We start from the raw sequence: 24189 nt of genomic DNA on the forward strand, positions 1-24189 counted from the left end.
AATGTGAAATAACTCATCCAAAAGCAATGAATGAATAACTGGGAAAACCAGGCGAGATTTGAGGAATCCATAGAGTAAGTTCATGAAATATATATTTCAGTTTACTCGTGAAAATTCCGGGTTCGGTGATGACAACCAAGCTCCTTGCACGCTGGCGTCAAACTAGTCTCCCCGACAGCCAATACCCTACGGGTTCAGAGGGGACTAGTTGTCGGGACCGTAGACGAGAACCAAGCTCCTCGAACGCCCACAACAATCAAGCTCCCCGTCAGCTAAGCTCCTCTCTCAGGAGCTCAGTTGACGCCGTCAACCAATCCCCTCGACTGTGGTTTTAAAAGTTGACAATAACATGGAATAAGGCTGAAATGGGACTAGAGAAAATCTCACATTGGCTCAATCATAATCTGCTCACCCTAAACTATAACAAAACCAACTTTCTAACTTTCTCAGCAACACAGCATGAACAGCCCACAGAAAACCTCTCAAGAGACAACCTTTCCAACAGTACTGCATTCACTATCCACAGAAAACCGGCAATTTAATATCTTGGAATTATACTGGATTCTTTTCTACGGTGGGATCATCATATAGATAACCTCTGCAAGAAGCTGAGAAAGACCATTTACAAGTTTTAAATGCTAAGAACATTGATTGATGAGAAGTGCATGAAGATGGTCTACTATTCCTTAGTTCAGTCTCTGCTTACCTATGGGATTGTAGGATGGGGGGAACAAACTACGTAAACCTTGACCCCCTCTTAAAAGTGCAAAAACTAATAATGAATATCATCAAGCACAGGCCACTCCGTAATCCGTCAGACCAGCTCTACAATGAGTTTGGTGTGATGGACATAAGACTCCTTGGAAATAATTTGACTACACAAAAACCCTGAAAGCTTTTAACATAGGAACCACAGTCATAACACAAGAAACAGAAACCTTCTTATTACGAACGTGGCTAGGAAGGCAATATATCAACGACACTTCAACCACCTAGCACCAAAAGTCCACAATTTACTTCCTGTACACATCAAGATAATAGAAAACTCAAGAAAATTTAAATGCGTCGTTAAAAACTGGATCACAACTGGAAGACATAATATAGAAAACATAATTTCGAACAATATGTGAGCTCACTTACCCAATGTATTTGCACCCCCACTCTAAATTTGATTGTATTACTACTACACCTGCTCTAGAACATGGGTTTCCCATAGTTGAGTAGGTTAATTTCCGAAAAATGCAATTTATTTATATTTGTAGTAAATTTCATATATTGTATTTTTGAATATTATGTACATTTTATTGATTGTTTATTTGTATATTAATGGAAATAAAATTCATTTGTATTGTATTGTTATGTAAAAGGAGCTCTACTGACGGAGAGCCTAGTTGGCGCGTTCCCACTACAACTCTCAGGTAATGAATGAATGTAAATGACCAATCATCTAGTCGTCCTTGTGATTTGAAAATCTACAACCTTGAACTACTAATGAATGAACTAATAATGAATGAATGTAACTGACCAATCATCTCGTCGTCGTTGTGAATGACTACGGCCACGTTGTTGAAGAACCTGAGGTTGGTGGATCGGAAGGTGTGGCAATAGCCCGAGTCGCCATCCACCGTGTAGTTTATCCGCAAACAGTGAACATCGCTGCTCTTCCCCTCTGGCCTAAAACAAAACAAACTTTACTATAGTGAGGTCAACGTTGTAATGGTAGTTTTTGGTAAGGGATTGGTTTTGCTATCCTCGTCTATACTCATTCATTCATAATCAACAGAGCTAAAAATCTACCGGACACCAAATACGTTCAAATTTGGCAAGTACTTTCAGTTGGATATCTAGAGGCGCACTAAGAACGGATTTGAAAAAATCTATTGATACGCCCAAAATCTGCGTTTTCCAGCGTTTTTCTGCATTTATTCAATAACTAATTGGCAAAAGATGTTTTCCTCCACCTCCACCTACTTGTCTAAAGTACTTACTTTACTCCCTGAAACCTAATACTAAAGTGTCACTTTTTCGCTCTCGGTAGTAAAAAACAGAAAAACTCCCTAAGGAGTAAAAGTGACTCCATTTAAATAACATGGGGAGCATCTCTATTTTGAAACTTACATTGTAATAGGTTAGAAGGTCTAAGCTCAGATGAGAAAGCATAATAGAGGTGTCTGTCATTGAGTCAACTGAATTCAATACCACAACCAGAAATTTGATTAACTCATGAATATATGTTTGTATGATAATTATTATATTCTTAATATTAGTAGACAATAAAAATTTATACAATTTTCAAATATTTTATTCTATTCAAAATACCAGCCAACAATATTTTTGATCTGCAATTCAAATCTGAACCGCGTGATCTGGAGTCAGCCATTTTTGGTAGCTGCTCAGCTGATATAATTGTTACAACTTTTGCCGATAGATAGCGCAATCGGCAGTGCCAATCAGACGACCAGTTTTTAGGTTTTAGATTTAGGTTATGTTGTTAGGAATCATTGTCACCAATACGTAAGTTATTAGAATGATTTTATTTGCAGTTTCTATAAAAAAATTTAGATGGAGCAAAAATGTTGTGTACATCACGAGCGAAATACTTTTTCTCCCTCAGGAAAATTGCTGCCCTCGGCTTCGCCTCGGGTTTCAAACTTTTTCCCACAGGGAGAAAAAGTCGTACTTTTCACTCTAGATATACAAATAACTATTAAACTTGGCATACAGTCTCAGCTGAGGTATAAAAATGTATTGGAAGTTGAGTACTACCTAAAGTTGAGACGCCTAAGATCCGCCCAAAATCGGCGGTTTCACTGCGTTTTCCTTGCGTTCTCTAGCGTTTTCTCTGCGTTTTCACACATTTTGCAAGAACTAACTGAGAGAAAATGTTCAAATTTGGTACACAGCCTTAGCTGACGTATAAAATGTTGTATTGGGAGGGTCTTGGAATAACACTCAAGTTCCGCGATTTATGAGCGTTTTCCTGCGCTTTCTATACCTCCTCAAGAACTAATTGACAGATCATGTTCAAATTTTGTACAAAAGTTCAGCAAGGGTCTAAATTTGTCTTGAGAGGACTTTAGAATTACGCTAAAGATACGCCCAAAATGGGTGGTTCTACTGCGTTTTCCTTGCGTTTCCTAGCGTTTTTAGAGGGTTTATTTTTTCAATGCATTTTTCTAAATTTCTAAAGCAAATTCATACTTGATAGGGTTAGATGTGGATGTTTGTAAAGTTCTCCATATCATTCCAGTTTCAAATTTCAAAGAACTATTAGACTGAAATACAATAATTCTCATTATATCCAAACAAAGTATCTAATAGAGAAATAACTGAATATTCATTAACTCTGATTTTTTGCAACCCTGCGCTATATAATTCAAAGAGAACAGGTGATTATTCGAGCCTGAAAGTCTTTTTTTACTTTTTAATGGGAGGAAAAAAGCTCAAATGAAAAATGCAGGCGAGCGAAGCGAGTTATCCTACTTTTGGATGACCCATCCGGGGGGGGGGTCCAGGGGGCGGAGCCCCATAGCTAGACGGATAAGGCAAGCGAAGCGAGCCTGCCAGCTAGTATTTTATGAATATAATATTAAAATGAGTGAATGAGAGAGAGAGAGAGTACCTTATTAAAAATGCTGATAGAGAGAGACTGAGAGGTTGCTATGTGCATGGGTCCCAGCTCCACGGACTCCACATCAGTCAGCATCACCTTGTAGTATTTGGTGATCTGGTCTATGTCCTCATCGTAACTGCAAACACATCAAACATTCTCAATAAAAAGGACTATAATGAGGTCCACGTTATAATGAACGTATCTGATTAACATTTGTGTTGCTATCCTTGTCTATCATCCTTGTATCATCTTCGTATCATCTTCCTATATAAGCCCGGTTTTCATTAGTAGAGTTAGTGGTAGAGTTACCTGGGAAAGTACTAACTATCTTGTGAACTCTCCCAATGAAAACGTTCATTGATTGATTGATTGAGTACTTTATTTATGTAGATTACAATATATATTGGCTTTTACACTTATATACAATAGCTTACATTACAGCTAAACTAGTAGTTCTATGAACAGTAGACCTCACGCAATATTCTCATCCACAAGTACCTGATTGAAACTGTAGACCTTATGGAAAAACAGCAATAGACTAGCTTCTCCACACATGTGTGTAATCACTTGTCAGCTGATTTATGATGAATAATTCTATAGTCTGATTTTTACTCTAATATTGGCATATGGAGGAGGCTCCTTTTTCCTTTTATATTATCCTTGGAATGCAAAAATTCCAAAAACCTTGTATATACGTCGACGCGCAATTAAAAAAGGGATATAAACATTATTTTAAACATTAAGAGAAATGCCAAACCGTCGACTTGAATCTTAGACCTCACTTCGCTTGGTCAATTATAAATGAATTAACATAATATAGACTAAGAAAATAATTATTGAACTACATGGTAGAGTACAGTCATGGTAGAGTACTAGTTATAGGTAGAATAGAGTGGTATAGCACCGTGTGTTAGTACTCTACCAATTGCCTTCCCCCACCACCGCTTCTCACTCTACTCTACCACTACTATGCTATTAAAAACAGTCTCGAGCTAGTAGAGTAGAGTCGTGCCATGTGCTATCAAGTTTAAGTAATATTGGTATTTATTGAGAAGTATTAATTTATCGAAATTTTATTAAAAAGTGTTAATAAGTGTTCAAGTGTTAATATATTAAAAAAGTATTGACATTTTAAGGTTAGTTCTGTTTACTAGACAACACATTTTACCTACTATTATCAATTTTAGTGGAAACAGTTACTCGGACCAAGTAATTAGAGTAGAGTTAGCTCGGTAGAGTTAGTATGTCAATTACTCGACCACTTAATCTACTGGAGAAAAACCAGTCTATAGTGAGATCTATGTTACAATGGCTGTATTTGATTAGTAATGGTGATGCTATCCTAGTCTATCATTCGACAAAGCAGATTGCACAATCCTCCTCTAGCTCCGCAACGTTTCCTGATCGGTTTTTACAATGTATAAAATATGATTAAATAAACTATTTAATATCAATAATGAAACTTTATTATTCAATCACTGATAAATATTTCTTCTTGATGAATAAAATAAAATTCATACTTCCAAACCAGAATGTAGACTTCGGCCCGGTTGCACAAAGCCGGTTAAATTTTAACCATGATTAATTTCACGATTCAATCGGAAGGAAGGCCTTTTTGATAAGACGGCTTATCAAATAGACTCTTTTATATCAATCATGAGAATTTATTATTTAATCACAGGAAAATATTTCTTATTGACGTAAAGATGAAATTGATAATTCCAAACAAGTATGAACACTTCGGCCCGGTTGCACAAAAGCCGGTTGAATTTTATCCGTGATTAATTCCATGAGAACCAATCAGAGAAGGCCTTTTTGATAAGTTGGTTTCTCTGATTGGTTCTCATGGAATTAATCACGATAACAATTTAACCGGCTTTTGTGCAAACGGCACTTTCAATATAATTAAGATTGGAGGTTATCTACATCAACACAAACCAATAATAGACAATTATTTATTCAGGCAATGGCTAAAGTGCATAAACTGTACTAATTACTGAAAAGTAAATCTGATTCAGTTGAGTTAAATCCTATACTATTAAACGATCAATTTCTGTTTATATGTTCAGATGTTTATATTTTTGTATTTCACCGGATCTCGAAAACGGCTCTTACGATTCTCACGAAATTCAGAACATAGTAGCAGGTTTATAATATAAAAATTCGATTGCACTAGGTCTCATCCCTGGGAAAACTCGCTGAAGGACATTAAAAGGATGATAATTATTATTCATCCTTGGAAAAACAGCTGATGATAATTATTTCGTCGTCTGTTGATGATGGAAGTGAGTGAGCGAGTTTATGTGTGTGGGACTGTGTCAAAATTATGACTCGGCTGTTGAACTTTTGTAATCATTCAATCAGGTACTTAGTGTCGGTTGCAAAATAGCCGGATTATTTTCAATCCTGATTAATTCCAGTAGATCCATCTTTTTGAAATGGTCTTCTCTGATTTGGTTCACGTGAAATTAATCAGGATTGAAATTTAACCGGCTTTTGTGCAACCGGGCCTTTGTGAGGGAATTTTGTAATTCCTCTGTGAATTAATCTCAATTTACTGTGATTAGATAGAACATTTCTGTATGAACTATGAATTTTTAATAATTTCTTATTCGTAATAATTTTTTTGTGCTTTGGTACTACAGAGCGAAGCTCGGTCCCCGATATTAATGATGTAAATTATTCAAATTATCCAGAAAATATGAACTTACTCAGCTACATAGTAGGAGTCTCGGGTCAGAATGAGTATGGTATCCATGTCCGTTTCTGATGGATCTCCAGTTCTGAAAGCAATGTTTCATTTCATCAAACACAATTTATAACGAAAATTGAACAAATCTTTCAATCGAAAAAAGAGAGTAATGTCAAAAAGGAAGTTAAAGTACAATTTTTCACAGTTCTCTTCTATTAGTAGAATAAAAGTAAAGACGGGACCTACCTAAAACTGTATCATCTCTCATCATCCGCCTCATTACCCACCCACAAGCCTAAGACTCATGTGGGCATCACCCTCAGCAAAAACACTCTCACCCGTCCAAAACAGTAATCATTTTCATTCATTCATAATACAAGCATGAATCATATCTTCGACAGTAATAGACTTGAGATAACAAATATCTGAAATTTGAAACACAAACAACCTATCCATGGGATTTCTTCTTGAATACTATCTTTTCTTCATGTTATCAGCATAAATGATACACAATACTATCTTTTCTTCATGTTATCAGTATAAATGATACACTATCACAGTAAAATGACACAGTATCGCCACACATGATATACAGTATCAGCACAAAACGATACAGAATCACCACGCATGATACAGTATCGACACAAACGATAATACTAATATTTTCTTGTCAGTAGGCCACGAAGGCAAGAGACAACGTCAAAGAATGTACATTAAAATAAATAAACAGGACCAGACTGTTACGTAATACTATAATATTCATAACACTTCAATCTCCGACAAGAAGATGAATCAAGAAACACTCATTTTTCTCTCAAAGAATTCGTCCAGCTTACCATATAATATATCATATATATATATTTACCAGCCAATCATATATATATTAGCCTTGAATATATAGAGAGGCGCAGTTCGGAGTTCTGTTGGTAACTTAATAAACATTTTTTGACCAACAATCTCAAAAATGTTTAATGACTTTGACAATCTCTTATGTATTGTCAGTATCATCAGTATCTTATGATACAGTATCATCTCAACTTTATACACAACACAATAATTTGATACAAAACTTCCAAACTTTGAATGTATTCTACAAATCATGGGCTATATATTCTCTATGATAATACCAGAGACAAACGAATGTCCTTTTCTCAATGATAACACTTACTGTGGATCAGCATCAATGAGGCCCCAGGCCCCCAGCACCATGGCAGAATCGCTGATTAGCATGCGCTTGCAGTCTTCAATTAGCAGCTTGACATGCTCGGCTGTGGCCACACTGTCTTCCTCCTGTTCCTGTCTCTGTCTGTCATCCAGAGACAGTGATGCCAACTCTTCGCTCACACCTCCACCTAACAGAGTTCCAACGTTAAAACCAAAAATTCTGTACACTCATCTAAAAACAACAAGGTTTAACACTGTTATAATAAATTAATAAGTTTGTTCATTCAGTTTAATCAGTTGACGTCATGACGACATTTCAGTCATGACGTCAAAAATGGTGTATACTCATCTAAAAACCACAAGTTTTAATACTGTTATAATAAATTAATAAGTTTGTTTATTCAGTTATGACGTCACCAGGCTGGAACACCAGTGAGTAGAGATGGTCATGGTCTGTAAATACAGGTCATTACACAATCCCGTGATGCATTGCAAAATCGCCATTCTGTGGGGTTCTAGTTCACCAATTTTCAAATTTATTTTTAGCTGTTATCTTGTAGATTGAACATAACATAATGTGTTCTTCTTCTTCTTCTTCTTCTTCTTCTTCTTCTTCTTCTTCTTCTTCTTCTCTTCTGTACACTCTTCTGTAAACTGGCGGGAAGCGGCGTCCTGATTCGTGAAGACCTTACCAAGAGGCGGTTGGCTCTCTACAGAGACACAATCACCAAGTATGGTGTACGAAATGTTTGGACCAACGAGGGTAAAATAATGTTCGTGAATGAAGGCAAGCGGTCGGTAGCTACTTTTGCAGAGTGTGCTGATGCCGGCGAACGACAACACGCTGATGATGAACAATAATACTAGTAGTTCTGTGAACAGTAGACCTCGCGCTCAGTGAGTTACATTGACCTGTTGTTGTTTTCTCAAAAATTAATAAATAATTTATCAATTAAAAATGTCTAGAAAAAAATCATAAATAAACATAGAGCTTTCTGTTCTATATCGTACCGTGACGTGTCGTCCCGGAATGTGAGTGTGAGCGCTTTTATCAGGTCTGGCTGCAACTGTCTACAACGTTGATGGAAAGATACAATTTTCAAGATGTTCAATGTTTTTGAACGGGTAGTATTATGACGGAAAGATACAATTTTCAAGATGTTCGATGTTTTTGAACGGGTAGTATTATGATGGAAAGATACAATTTTCAAGATGTTCGATGTTTTTGAACGGGTAGTATTATAGTCAACTCTCTACTAACGTTAATGGAAAGATACCTTTTTAAAATGTTCGATGTTTTTGAGCGGGTAGTATTATAGTCCACTAGACAGCTGATTTATGATGAATAATTCTATAGTCTGATTTTTACGGTAATATTGGCGTATGAAGGAGGCTCCTTTTTCCTTTTATATTATCCTTGAAATGAAAAATTTCCAAAAACCTTGTATATACGTCGACGCGCAATTTAAAAAGGAACATACCTGTCAAATTTCATGAAAATCTATTACCGCGTTTCGCCGTAAATGCGCAACATAAAAACATATAAACATTTAAACATTAAGAGAAATGCCAAACCATCGACTTGAATCTTAGACCTCACTTCGCTCGGTCAATTATAATCGTTCATCGAATACCTTGATGGTTTTCTTTACTTTGTCGATGCTCACCTCCGTATGTAATAGTGTTTCATTCTGAAAACATAACCATTCTACTACTCAAAAAAATGAAGTAATTTTATTTATATTTTATTTTTTTCTGTTCTTTATATCTCTGATTCGAGTTTGAAATGGTTTTTTATAATTTGATGTTTGCCATAGGTCTCTTCAGACCTGGCAAATGAAATAGAATAAATCAATCAATCTTCTCCTGGCTTTACAGCTCGATGTGAGCTTTAGCCTCTCGCACAAGAGCCCCCCACACATCACGATCACATGCCTCCGTCTCCATGCTCTTATCCCCATCTTTCGGAGATCATCCTCCACCTTCTTCACTCCATCGGTTGCGTGGCCTCTCCTGTCGTCTTCTGCCCTCCATCCTGGCCTTATAAATTGCTCTTGGCATTCGATGTTCTGCCATTCTCTCAACATGACCAGCCCAGCGCAATCTTTGTGATTTAATGAAACGGACCACATCCTCACCCTAATAATGTGTTAATTAATAATTGGAATTGTAAAAATATTCTTCCGACAGAATTATAGTATTTAGGAAAATACTAGATACTAAATTATTGATTTCAAGATTTAATTGATCGGGAACTTTCAACTCTTTTTCAGGTTAGCCTAGCATATTTTTGTGTGTTGTCACAATGCCTTATGATAGGGACATAATCTATTGGTTACAAGAATAATAACAATTTTTAATAATAAATAAATAAATTATTGAAATCTCATTATTCAAAAATTGAAAACCTAAATTTACATATTATCTGAACCAGAATATTGTTTTTGAAATGCATAATGCATGATTTCGTTATGCGTGAGTTGTTGACCGAGCGAAGTGAGGTCTAAGATTCAAGTCGACGGTTTGGCATTTCTCTTAATGTTTAAATGTTTGCATGTTTATATGTTGCGCATTTACGGCGAAACGCGGTAATAGATTTTCATGAAATTTGACAGGTATGTTCCTTTTTTAATTGCGCGTCGACGTATATACAAGGTTTTTGGAAATTTTGCATTTCAATGATAATATAAAAGGAAAAAGGATCCTCCTTCATACGCCAATATTAGAGTAAAAATCAGACTATAGAATTTTTCATCATAAATCAGCTGACAAGTGATTACACAGATGTGCGGAGAAGCCAGTCTATTGCTGTATTTCCATAAGGTCTATAGTTTCAATCAGGTACTTGTGGATGAGAATACTGCGTGAGGTCTACTGTTCACAGAACTACTAGTATTAGATTAGATTTTAAAATGTACCGCCACAAAAACTCCACAAAATGGCCGCTCCATAAGGAACACAGCTGTCATGACATGGTTTTTATAGACCTTGGAGATGGGCGATTCTATTCCAAAGTCGACTTTGAAACAACTCGCCTTCTGTGTCGGTGAACTCTTGCTAAAGTTGGCTAATTTAATGGTGCTATAAAACAGTTGCTTTATTTAATGACGACAAGGATAGCAAACAAATGTTAATCAGGTAAGTTCAACTACTTTCTAACATGGATCTCACTATACGTACTTTCTCATTGACCGTACAGCTTACGACTATCAACGGAAAAAAAAGTTTTTTCAAAAAAATTACTCAGCAAATAATGCTATGATATTCACTCACCTTGCATTATATCGATGGTTGCCTGTCGATAGACATCCTTGAATCGACTCAGATAATATCTGCAAAATAATACAAAAGATTAAACCAACAATCTCAAATGTTTAAGAAACTAAAATCATATAAATTCAAGATAGTACGTTTTCTTTGGTCCATTGCCAGCTTGTAAGAGATCAGTTTCAAATGAATGAGATTATCTAAATCGTGATTTGAAGGCTCACTTATGTTTTCAAGATTGACCTTCACAATCTGTCCGCATTAATTGAATGGAAATTGAAATGAAAATTGAAGAAAAATGCAAAATCTTCCGCCATTCAAATTCAAATTCAAATCAAATTTATTTCCTCCACAAAATTCAACAATTACAAAATTTAGGATAATGTACCTTAATCTAGTAACCATCTAATCTAACCATCTTAACCATCTAGTAACCATCTTAATCTAGTGCCATTATTATCTTGGTAACAAAAAATTTTAGAACCCATGCTTTCTGGAAGGTTTTTCTTTATTTTGATCTAAGGAAACTCCAAATGAAGTTTGTTATTTAGAAAAAATTAATACAGTTTGAAGTACATCTGAGTTTGTGATAAATTCTGTGATTAAGAGTATAACATCAACCTTTAAAATTTTCAAATCATTATTCCCGGACCGAAAATTAAGTGATGAAGCAGTGTGTGATTACATAACCTTAACTTTTAGACAACATTAACATTTTATCAAGATTTTTTGAGAGAAATAGTACAGGCTCAGCCTAGTTTTTCCTCCAATCTCATAATTCAATTCAATTATTTCACCAAAACACAAAAACTTTACAAAGATGTGACAATCAGAAAAAAAACAATAATTATTATTCTAAATATCTATATCATCTATCTGTAAAATACGGCTGGAGGTGAAGAACTACTGGCATAAGTGAAACACTTGTTCGCCAGTAGGAGTAGAGACTTACCGTAACTGTTTCTAAATCTTAAGCTAATAATTTAAAATGGAATATTTTTATTCAAACAATGGTAAGTATATTTAAAATAAATGCTATTAATTGTGAATTAATCCAGACAATAATGAATAGTTTTAAAAGCTGAAAAAAAATTTTTAACTCATAAAATATTAAGATGGAAATAATAGTTGTGAAGTATCCAGTTTTTAATATTTATTGGTACAAACTTAATAGGTACACCGATGAGCTCGTTCGGGATGCAGTTTACAATCTTTGGAGCGATGTATACCAGCTGCTTACGAATAACCGTTAAATTCGAATCATAAGTAACATATCTATGTAGATTGTATCTTGTTCTATGAGTTAAATTGATTCTTGAAAATGAGCTTCTATGTTTATTGAAAAATTTAAATATGCTAAGCACATAGAGTTGACGGATTGACATGACTCTCAATTCACTGAATGCAATTTTTGAGGGGAACAATATGGGCTTATTTAATATGGTTTTTATGATCATTTTCTGTATAATGAATAGTATTGTATTATGATTGCAGTGTTTTAAACAATAAATAAATCTTACTTGAGAATTTCTACATCTTGACAAGGACAAGTCTTTCAAGCAGCACTTATGACAGTTGTTATACACTTTTGAAATCGGGAGAGACAACTTCATTTATAGGACGAAACAGACACAGTAAGCTTCCTATTTTCAGAGGTATTTACTAGGAACACTACAGTGAGGTCCGCGTTATAATGACAGTGGAGGAAGATAGGAAAAACAGCGTTGCCGATTCTCTGCCTTGTCACTGCCTTTTGTAGATGATAGCTGATAAAAGTATATCTGATGTTAAAAAAATATGTTATTATATTCGTCAAGAGAATATATCTTTCAATAATAAAATAATTATAATAAGAAAACAAAGATATTGTCAAATTTCACTAAAAAATTATTAAAAACTTTAAAACAGAACCATGGTTTCACGTAGTTAACCAACGCTGATCTGTTAAGCTGATCTGATCAGCTGATGATGCGTTGGTTAACTACGTGAAACCATGGTTCTGTTTTAAAGTTTTTAATAAATTATTAGTGAAATTTGACAATATCATTGTTTTCTTATTTATGGAGAGATTTCACAACATCACCATCAATTCTACTAATTTTATAAAATAATTAATTTACTTGATCAAATCGATCAATCGATAATGATTGTAATTATATGTTTGTTAATCAATTAATATTTCTACATTGTTAAAAAAACGATCTGGGACGTTGCGGAGCTGGTAAAGGACAGTACTATCTGCTTTGTCAAATGATAGACAAAGATAGCAACACCAATGTTTATCAAATACTGCCATTATAACGTGGCCCTCACTATACGAACACTGCAACATCTGATGCTTATCATTGTTTTATCGTTAGTTCATGAAGAGAGATGGTCGAACGAAGACGAGCAACAAAAGAAAAGAGAGAAGGGAGTAGTGTAGGAAAGAGAGTGTGTGAGAGAGTGAGAGAGAAAGAGAGTGAGAGAGAGATTGCCATTGTTTTATAGTGAATGTATACTGTGAAAAGATTAGATTAGATGAGAAAAGGAATGACGAAAAGAGAGAAAGAGAGAGAGATAGAGAGAGAGCTGGCTGACCTGGTCGCAGTGAAGAGACCATAGGCCAGCCGCAGCTCGGAGGAGAGGTGATCGGAGGAGGGATGGAGGAGGAGTTGGCGCTGGCCAGAGGCACAAGTCTCACGCAGTAGGTCGGCTGCATCAGCAGTCACACTGTTCAGCAGGCCTGCATCAGCCTCCGGACAGCTGTTTAGCATCAGGCTGATGGCAGCCTGACGGTAGTCGTCACGCACGTGAACTCTCCAGTAGCTAAGTCAAATTTAAATAACTTCTAATTCGAAATATAACTCTAAAAATTGAATTGAATATAAAATAAATTGGACTGATAAAAAGCCAGTGAAGAATTAAAACTTTGAAACCTGACTGCGTAGTTATGACGAGATTCACGTTATAAAGTCAACACCTGATTAACATTGGTTTGCTATAATTATCTGAATTCAGAGAAACTGAATTAAGATGGTTCTATTCTTTTCCAACGCCGCACCGTTTCCAAATCTTTTGTAGGCTATGAAGAAATAATTATAATAATTGACTATTTCATCTCAATGAGTATATTGAAAATATTCAATATCAATGAGAATATTCAATCTCTTGTGAAGAGATTTACTGGCACGGTATTTATATATATTATCTTGAAGCTGCGTTTACACCAAAGTTATTAACAAAATGTTAATAACTTAGTCCATAAAGATTCTATTAGATTGAACGGAACTTGACAAACACATATGTTCATCATATGTATTATAAGATATGTTCAATCTAATAGAATCTATAAGGATTAAGTTATTAACATTTTGTTAATAACTTTGGTGTAAACGCAGCTTAAGAATATTCAATCTCAGTTATGAAAATTTATAATGATTGAACCTAAAATAATCATGAAAATATAATATTTGCTTGTTGAATATAATGTATTCAATATATTGATCATTGACAAGATTTATAATAGACGTAAATTGGTGAGGCGGGTGATGGTGGCACCATCTCTGAGTGAAATTGGTACATTTAAGTAAAAAATATACAAAAAAAATCTGGTGTGGTACACTCACACAACTTTCCTTGCTCATTGAACTGTAAGCCTCATTCTTAGACGAGAATAATTTAGGGCAATAACATAATGACGACTGGCGGAAAAATATTTGCAACTACAATCAGACTACTGTGTATGTGTATAATTATATATATAATTGTTTTCAGAGTACTTTTTCCTTTGTGTAAATTGTGAAATTCGATTATTTTTTTAAAAGTCGTCAAAACAGCTGCTCTACAGATGAAATATCTCGACTATGAGAGTGTTCTTTTTATAAACTGCTCTACCTACCTACCTCATGCACCAGAAGGAGGTTACAAAGTCCATTTCTCAAGGAATACAGGGTATGAATATGAAAAAAAATCGGTCAAGTAATTTTTGTGAAAATCGTGAAAAACATCGTTTTTTGGTAATTATCTGTCATTTTTCTCAAGAATATTACGGAGCTCCTGCAATTTTCCCCAGAAATGAGACTCATGTCAGTTCATAGGGCTTATAAATAGCTATCTATGGTATAAATTTGAAGGAAATCGTTGAAGCCATTTTCGAGAAAACCGTGAAAAACATGGTTTTTTAGTCATTATCCGCCATTTTTCTCAAGAATATTACGGAGCTCCTGGAATTTTCCCAGAAATGAGACTCATATCAGTTCATAGGGCTTATAAATAGCTATCCATGGTATAAATTTGAAGAAAATCGTTAAAGCCGTTTTTGAGAAAAACGTGAAAAACATAGTTTTTTAGTAATTATCCGCCATTTTTTCCGCCATCTTGAACTGAATTTTATTGAATTTCTTATTGTCGGATCCTTATGGTATAAGGACCTTAAGTTTGAAATTTCAAGTCAATCGGTTAATTAGGAATGGAGTTATCGTGTTCACAGACATACACACACACACATACACACACACAGACCAACACCCAAAAATCATGTTTTTGGACTCAGGGGACCTTGAAACGTATAGAAATCTTGAAATTAGGGTACCTTAACTTTTTTGGAAAGCAATACTTTCCTTACCTATGGTAATAGGGCAAGGAAAGTAAAAAATAAGAAACGAGTAGCACCAATACAAGCCTTCACTGAACCGTTGTAATTGGACAAGTGATGAGTATTTTATTATTATTATTAATGAATGAATGAATTTTATTTGCCAAAAACAAAATACAAAAAAGGTTTACAAAAAATAAATATAAGTATATGCTACTGCACTTGAACCAAGATACATACATTTATTTAATTAGATATAATAACGAAATGATATCCTTTACATTACAAACAATAGTTTTAAAATGAAGATTCAATTCATGATCACATGTATAAGTACAGTAGGCGAGGCAAAAACACCGGCAAAAGGAAGATTCCTTGTGCGCCAAATTGTTGGTTTTTCTCTAAAACAAAATAAAAGCTGATTTAAAAATTGTCATATGATTGCCACTTCTCCAATGTTTAGAATAAAACATGCAATTTAGGCTAGAGCCACACGAGCGCACAAAGTGCGTCCGTTGCAAATTACTTTTTGACGTCCGTTGTAGAAATACATAGAAGTGAATTGGTGACAACACACGAGGTACGTGCGTACCAAGTAACGGAAGTCGTAACGGACGGTGATTTTTGAACTGCGCAGAAATGCTACAACGCACATCGAAACATGCAAACGTTATTGCTTCGTCTGGTTCAATTGCGTAAAGCCAACTGACGTTGACGCACCACACTCAACGCTCGTGTGGTGTCACTGGCGACGGCCACAAAAAGTGAGTGCAACGGACGCACTATGAGCGCTCGTGTGGCCCTAGCCTTAAAGCTTGAGATTTACAATTTCACTCAGAGATGGTGCCACCATCACCCGCCTCACCAATTTGCGTTTACTATTTTTTATATCAATTATTATCAGATTATAAGGGACGATTTGAATCACAGCTACCTACTATAAAAGAAAACGATGGAAGAAGAAAATATGCAACTATGTCGTCCTATGCCATTTCCACTCACTATAGCGTGAATCTCACTCTAATAATATTTAGAATCATTTTTTGGTATATGCCTGTTGTATCATCTCATATTTTAAATTACCAATAAACGAATTAATTGCGAAAACCAATAAGAAAGAAATGTGTGAACTGTAGGTAGATCACTCACGTGAGAACCGAACACAGAAACAGACCATAACATCCAAATGCCTGTGTTGCCAAATTTTGCGACACTTATTTCAATCTTTTCATGCAAGCCCATGTGCAGTCATATTATATATTATTTTATTATAATAATTATTGAACGAAAATCCTAAATAAATGCTGCAAATTATTATTTTAAATAATTATTAATATTATTTTATTGATTCAATGATGCAAAATTATTATGATGTGAGTTATTAGAATAAGCGTTTGTAAACATGTGCGATGTATGGTAGTTCTGAAATGCTCTACACAACTGACTAATCATATTTAAATATCAAATGAACTCTGCATAACAATAATTGACCGAGCGAAGTGAGGTCTAAGATTCAAGTCGACGGTTTGGCATTTCTCTTAATGTTTAAATGTTTATATGTTTATATGTTACGCATTTACAGCGAAACGCGGGAATAGATTTTCATGAAATTTGACAGGTATGCTCCTTTTTTAATTGTGCGTCGACGTATATACAAGGTTTTTTGAAATTTCGAGTTTCAAGGATAATATAAAAGGAAAAAGGAGCCTCCTTCATACGCCAATATTAGAGTAAAAATCATACTATAGAATTATTCATAACTAGCAGGTAACCCGTGCTTCGCAAGGGTCTTTCTTAAAACTTGACGTAATGAAATCTAGAAGAATTCAAAATAGGCCTATAAGAATCCTCGGTTGATTAAGAATTTATATGCTGCATTTCAAGTAAATCAGTATGACCACCTTTCAATTAAAAAAAGAAGTTGGATTCAAAATGACGGAAAAAATTTGTGTGTGACGGAAAACCTGTTTTTATCATTAGAAAAGGATCCCCAATCATGCCTATCTTCTAATTTCCCTTTTAAGAGAAATCTTCTGCTGCTTCCATACAAACTGGAAGCATGACAAATAATTGAAAACTCAACAAACTGAAAACTTGATGTAATCAAATCTTGAAGAATTTAAAATTGGTCTATAACCACCCTCGGTTAAGCAAGAATCTATATGCAAAATTTCAAGTTAATCATTCCAGCAGTTCTGACGTGATAATGCGTCAAACATAATTTCCCTATACACCTAGATGTTACTTTACACCTGTATAGGCTACGTTTATAATCCAGTTCTTTCCTTTATTATAGTATAGAAGATGATACATGGATGGATGATCATTGTTATTTTACTAAAAGATAGAATAAGTTGAATAGTTTCCCTTTCAGAGGGAGTTTTGACAATCCACAAAACTGATTTTTCATTTGAAGATATAACAATTAACAAAAGATATTAAAATTTTCGACTGACTGTACAGTGAGTCAGTTATTCTATCAGGGCTCAAATAATTTTGAAATTTCAATTGAATAAAAATGGAAGAATATAATTTCTTTATGTAAATAACAACACCTTCATTCAAAGACATATTAACTGCATGCGTTTTCATATTGCCGATACACCATTGATGAAACTGTAGACGTTTATTTAGCACTTTGTCTCAAAAATTGTTCTAGCTGAAAAATGAATAATCCATGCCACGTGTAGGCCTAAACATTGCATCAGGAAAACGAAGTTTCAAAACTATGCTTTTCAGGTAGAAAGCAATATAGAAACTGATGTTCCTTTTTTAATTTCAACCATATGATTTGGTGATTTTTTAATAAAATCGAATGTACCATTAATGAAATTCAAACATTAATTCTGAAAAATCTAGAAGGAAAATTAAAATTTGGGCTTCCAGGTGCACGAGATTGATATTTTTAGAATCTATGTGCAAAATTTGGAGATCTAAATCATTCACGTTTTTCCGGTATGCAATCCACAAGTTGACATGTTTTGATGCGAACAAACCATAGCCACCTCTAATACAAGGCCGTGGCCTACGATATTGCAACGTCGCAGAGTAGGCCTAGAATCTAATACATGATTGGTGAAAAAGATCAGCTGGTATTTTGTTAAATCTTTTTCACCAATCATGTATTAGATTCTAGGCCTACTCTGCGACGTTGCAATATCGTAGGCCACGGCCTTGTATTAGAGGTGGCTATGGTAGTCTATAGGCCTACACTGCGACGTTGCAATATCGTAGGCCGCGGCCTTGTATTAGAGGTGGCTATGACACAACCCTACTCTCTCTTATTATATAGATAAATCAGCTGACAAGTGATTACACAGATGTGTGGAGAAGCCAGTCTATTGCTGTATTTCCATATATAAGGTCTATAGTTTCAATCAGGTACTTGTGGATGAGAATACTGCGTGAGGTCTACTGTTCACAGAACTACTAGTTATTACTACCCAAAAATTATTTCACCTAACTGATTTCAATGATATATCATAAAAGCTTTAATAAAACTCTCATTTAATGAGTAGGGCTATGTAAAATTATACAAAATTGAACCATCTAGTTTCACACGATTTGGCAACACGGATATTCTGTCCAAATTCAACTCGTGTTATTCAGAGTAAAGGAGGGCTTTCGTTTCAATGACGTCGTCGACCACAACAGGAGGACGATCTCAGATTGGGTGGATTTCAATCTGTCTGAATAACGTAAACGATTATGTACAATTATGTTTTTTAATGAAGGAGGTTAAGCCGTGTCCACACTGGAAAAATGTTCGACAAACATGTTGAAACAGTTTGGGCAAATTTTATTATGTTTGACAAACAACGTTTGCCCGTGGCCAGTGTGGACGCGTCACCAAACAAAATATTTGTAAGTGGGGAGAACAGGTTTCAAGTTTTACAGCAAACACTGAAAATGTTTGGAAAAACTGTAATTTTTTGTTTGACAAACAATTATTGTCCAAACTTTTCAAAATGTTTGTCCCTGTGCCCCTCAACAAACATGTTTGCCTAACATTTATGTCGAACATTTGTTTGGTGTGGACACGGCTTTAAGTTAACACAAATAACGAAAAGTTATTGCATCATCTGTTTTAGCACACTTGAAATTTGGACAATGAATGTCTTCAGAGAACAATGCCGCCAGTCGTCGTCGACTGCGGAAGTTTACGCACAAACGAAAACACACCTTAAAGGTTACATTACGTAGTGACTTTTGAGTCACTCTGTTTAATTATCATTGAACGAGTGACTTGTGGGGCACTCTGTATAATTATCATTGAACGAGTATCTCAATAAACTGAATGAATGTATAAATGAATTATGAAGGAATGGAAAAATGAACAAATGAATCTACTCACCGATTAGCTGAGTTCATTCCGTCCTTCATCATCCCAGATAGTTTTCTTTCGCCTGTTCTTGTGTAGTCACCCTGAACACATACAAGACGTACATCAATAATGTTTGACAAGTAATAACTACTAAAAAGAAAAGTTTCACATGAATTCCAAATTCAGTATCTTGCATTATTCACATGTGTATATATTGTAAAACAAAATTCTGTTTAATAATTAATTCAAGGCTCTCGATGTTTAACGAAATTTGTCGAGTCCAATGGAACAGATTCCACAGATGGAAATTACTGAGATATTGCAATTATTCAAATGCTAATGAATTAATTATTACTATTAAACAAAAATCCAAATTGAATGCTGTAAGACACCCCTAATTGGAACAGATTCCAATACACCAACGGTGATCGTTCACAATATTCTATGCGATTTCTGTCACCCGACAATCGGACTGTTACATTTTTTACAATATGTAATTTCAAATATCCTGTAGGTGTCATATCGTAGCAAAATCATTGTGTTTGAAATTAGCCAATGGCACTAACTTACAAATCTGATTAGGTACAGTTGTTTCTAATCTACCTTGAAGGCTTTAGCATAGAGAGAAGATAGCCCATGATATAGGGAGTTCATGTTGCAAATTTCACTGTTAACTCAAGCTGACAGATAAATTGTTATTTTTCGTGAAGCTATGTGACGCTGGTAGTCTCTCATACTGTGCTGTACTTACACTATCACCCGACCAAAACAGTAATAATTCTCCTTCATTCATTAATACAAACGCAAATCATAATTTGGATGTGACAGTAGTCGACAATAATCGGCTTGAGATGACAAAGAATCGGCTTGAAGTTAAGAAAACAAACAACTTGTATCATGATATATCTTCTTATGCTATCTTTTCTCTATATTATCACCATAAATGATACACTATCACCAAGCATGATACAGTATAACCACACAGGATACAGTATCGGCACAAAACGATACAGTATCATCTCAACTTGATTCACAACACCGATAATCAGCTTGAGTTAACAAAAAAGGGCTTGAAGTTTAGAGCACAAACTAACTTATATCGTAGGATATCTTTTTAATATGCTATCTATCCTCTATGTTCTATCATAAATGATACACTATCACCAAGCATGATACAGTATCACCACACATGATACAGTATCGACACAAAGCGATACAGTATCATCTCAACTTGATTCACAACACAAGTAATCAGCTTGAGTCAACAAAAAATCGGCTTGAAATTTAGAGAAAAATCTTTTCTCTATGTTATCACCATATGATACACTATCACCATAAATGATACAGTATGACCATAAGTAATACAGTATCAATCACCATAAATGATACAGTATGACCATAAATGATACAGTATCACCATAAATGATACATTATCACCACACATGATACAGTGCATGATACTAGCCAACTGTGTTCCGACTAAAACTGTAAAGTTCATCTAATAGACTGAATAGGTGAACAATTTTTCACTTTAGCCTATCAGTCTCTTTAATAATTATCAACATAAATGATACAGTATCACCACACATGATACAGTATCAACACAAAACGATACAGTATCATCTAAACCACCTTATCTTTTCACCATATCTTTTTGGGGATCAGTATCGCCATATCTTTTCTCTATGGTTAAGGTTAAGGTTTACCTTGAGAGCATTAGTGCCGGCATACTGCTCGCTACTATCACCATAAATGATACAGTATCACCACGCATGATACAGTATCAACGCGAACGATACAGTATCATCTTAACTATCGTTTCTCTATGGTTAAGGTTAAGGTGTACCTTAAGGGCATAGTGCTTGCTAACGATGTCCCAGAGAAAAGGGGATTGACCTCAATTAAGATTAAGATTGAAGGGTTAAGGTTGAGATGTACCTTAAGGGCATTAGTGCCGGCATACTGTTTGCTGATGATATCCCCGTTGTTGGCCCAGAGCAGCTGGAAGGCACGACGTAGCGGGGCGGGGAGACTGCCTTCAGGAGGCACAAGTCCAAGCTTCGTCAGCTGCATCTGCAGCATCGCTTTCGCCAGCGCCGTCTACAATCAAACATCACTCACTTAGCATACATTGAAACTATAGTGAAATTCAGGTTGTAAAATTAGCATCTGATTCACATTGGTTTGCTATCCTTACCTACTACCAAATATTATTTATGACAAGAGTATAGAAGAATACATTTTTCCTACAGTTACGTTGAAAAGTGGCCATTGCTGCACTGATTACAGAACGCAAAGAATCACTTTTCCGCTATAGTGCGGGAAAATTTTTTCTGCACTCCAGATTTGCAACATGGCAACGCAAAATACTTAGTAGGTTATATGGAGCAACAGTGCAGCAAAATCAAAATGAAGTTGGTAACAGTGACTGGGCTACTATAGTGAGCAGAGCTGCAACGAAGCACAACGCGCTAATTATTATTCATTTTATATTATAAACAAGGACAACGAGGACTTTAGGATTTTAGGATTAAGGTTTTTATCAATAATAAAATTACACAGAAAAACATTTGATAGATTTCAGGCAATTTTACCCATAATTACCCACTTTTCATATTCAATGGTAACTGTAGGAAAAACTTAATGTGAAATACGTGCGCAAAGTTCCTCTGCTGCACTCAAGAAACCATTCCGCCCTCGCCTACGGCTCGGGCGTAAACGTTTCTTTCGGTGCAGCAAACTGTCACTTTGCGCACTAGTTGCACAAATAACTATTTCAACTAACAAATTGTCTTTTTTTCTTTTGAGGCTATTCTTGAAAATAGATAGAAATCTAAGTAACCTTTTTAAATTTATTTACTTACAACATGTTTCGGCTATATGATGCTATTTATACTGTATGATGCCGAGACATGTTGTGAGTAAATAAATTTAACAAGAGTAATTTATTAAGATTTCTATTTTTACTAGTAGTTCTGTGAACAGTAGAACTTACTCAGTATTCTCATCCACAAGTACCTGATTGGAACCTAACTGTAGACCTACCTAACTGTGGACCCTATGGAAATACAGCAATACACTGGCTTCTCCACACATCTGTGTAATCACTTGTCAGCTGATTTATGATGAATAATTCTATAGTCTGATTTTTACTCTAATATTGGCGTATGAAGGAGGCTCCTTTTTCCTTTTATATTATCCTTGAATTGCAAAATTTCCAAAAACCTGGTATATACGTCGACGCGCAATTAAAAAAGGAACATACCTGTCAAATTTCATGAAAATCTATTACCGGGTTTCGCCGTAAATGCGCAACATATAAACACTTAAACATTTAAACATTAAGAGAAATGCCAATCCGTCGACTTGAATCTTAGACATCACTTCGCTCAGTCAATTATGTTTTCCAGCTACTTTGTTGATTAACCAACTATAGCTAAGGGTGGCCACAAACGACAGGACAAGTGTGTTGAACATGTTCGTAGGTACACACATTTTTTTTTGCTGAGGATGATGCCCACATGAGCTCTAGGCTTGTGCGTGGGTGATGAGGCTGATGATAATGAGAGATGAATGGATCTACCGTTTTAAGTGGGTTCTGAACCACCGGGAAGCGATTTTACAACTCATTAATCATATTCAGAGGAGTTGGCTCAAGCGGTCACTCTTCCAACGGGAGTACGAGGCGCATGGTTCTTAACTTATGCAAGCGATAGCTTATCAGCGCGTCCACTGAAGGTCTCTGCCCACTGCACCGTATCATAATAGGACCGGTATAAGAACGTTATAGGAACGGCACATGCAACAAAGAATAAATAGTTCAGGTGTATTATAACCTGGCAATGCCCACTAGACCGGTCCGAAACCGTACCGTATAGGAACGTGCTATGACCGGTCATCGTACAATTTCTCGGAGAATATTTTGCTGGTTACGTTACGTTCCGTTTACGTACCGTTCTACAACCGGTGTATAGCCACGTATGTACCGCGTTTTAGACCCGGTTTTAGCTAGTATAGCGTATGCGCGTATGTGCTATGTGTAGCAGAAGTGGAAGGGGTATACACGGTCATCATACCCGTTATAAACGCGGATATAACCCGTTTATAACGTGTATGTAACGTTGTCGATACGTAGCAGTGGGCATTGGCCTGCATGTTACATGCCGGTCAAGTTCCTATACCGGTCCTAGTATGATACGGTGCAGTGGGGCAGACACCTTGAGACAAGCATGGGCTGTGTCATCAGCGAGAAGCTTCGAACAATTAAACAGCTGTTTGACAGCAGCTTTCTACATGAAATAAACATCTAATAACAATAAATAAACCACTGGAAAATTACAAATTACAATGATAACATTTCCTTCTACCTTTAACACCTAATTGAACATAGCCTTCTAGGTTACGTTCATACACTAGACAAATTGAAATCTCGCAGTATTGAGGCATTCTCCTTGAATCACAGCTATCTACTATAGAAGGCAGTGGTGGTGGAGGAGGCGGATGAGGAGGAGATAGTGGAGGAGGAGGAGGAGATGAAAGAGGATTAGTAGAAG

General features: G+C 35.5%; 1 protein-coding gene across 1 annotated transcript in view; it reads right to left on the reverse strand.

Annotated features, from left to right (window-relative positions):
* Nucleotides 1-24189, reverse strand: part of LOC111050257 (phosphatidylinositide phosphatase SAC2) — a gene marked incomplete at its 5' end in the record, with an annotated part of 54679 nt that overhangs the window by 19020 nt on the left and 11470 nt on the right. Inside the window, 9 exon segments of the mRNA XM_039432986.1 lie at nt 1526-1656; nt 1658-1674; nt 3623-3749; nt 6325-6396; nt 7474-7657; nt 10743-10801; nt 13317-13544; nt 19667-19737; nt 21575-21736. Of these exon segments, the coding sequence (XP_039288920.1) occupies nt 1526-1656; nt 1658-1674; nt 3623-3749; nt 6325-6396; nt 7474-7657; nt 10743-10801; nt 13317-13544; nt 19667-19737; nt 21575-21736 (1051 nt within the window).

Source organism: Nilaparvata lugens, chromosome 1 (genome assembly GCF_014356525.2).
Source record: "Nilaparvata lugens isolate BPH chromosome 1, ASM1435652v1, whole genome shotgun sequence".
Lineage (NCBI taxonomy): Eukaryota > Metazoa > Arthropoda > Insecta > Hemiptera > Delphacidae > Nilaparvata > Nilaparvata lugens.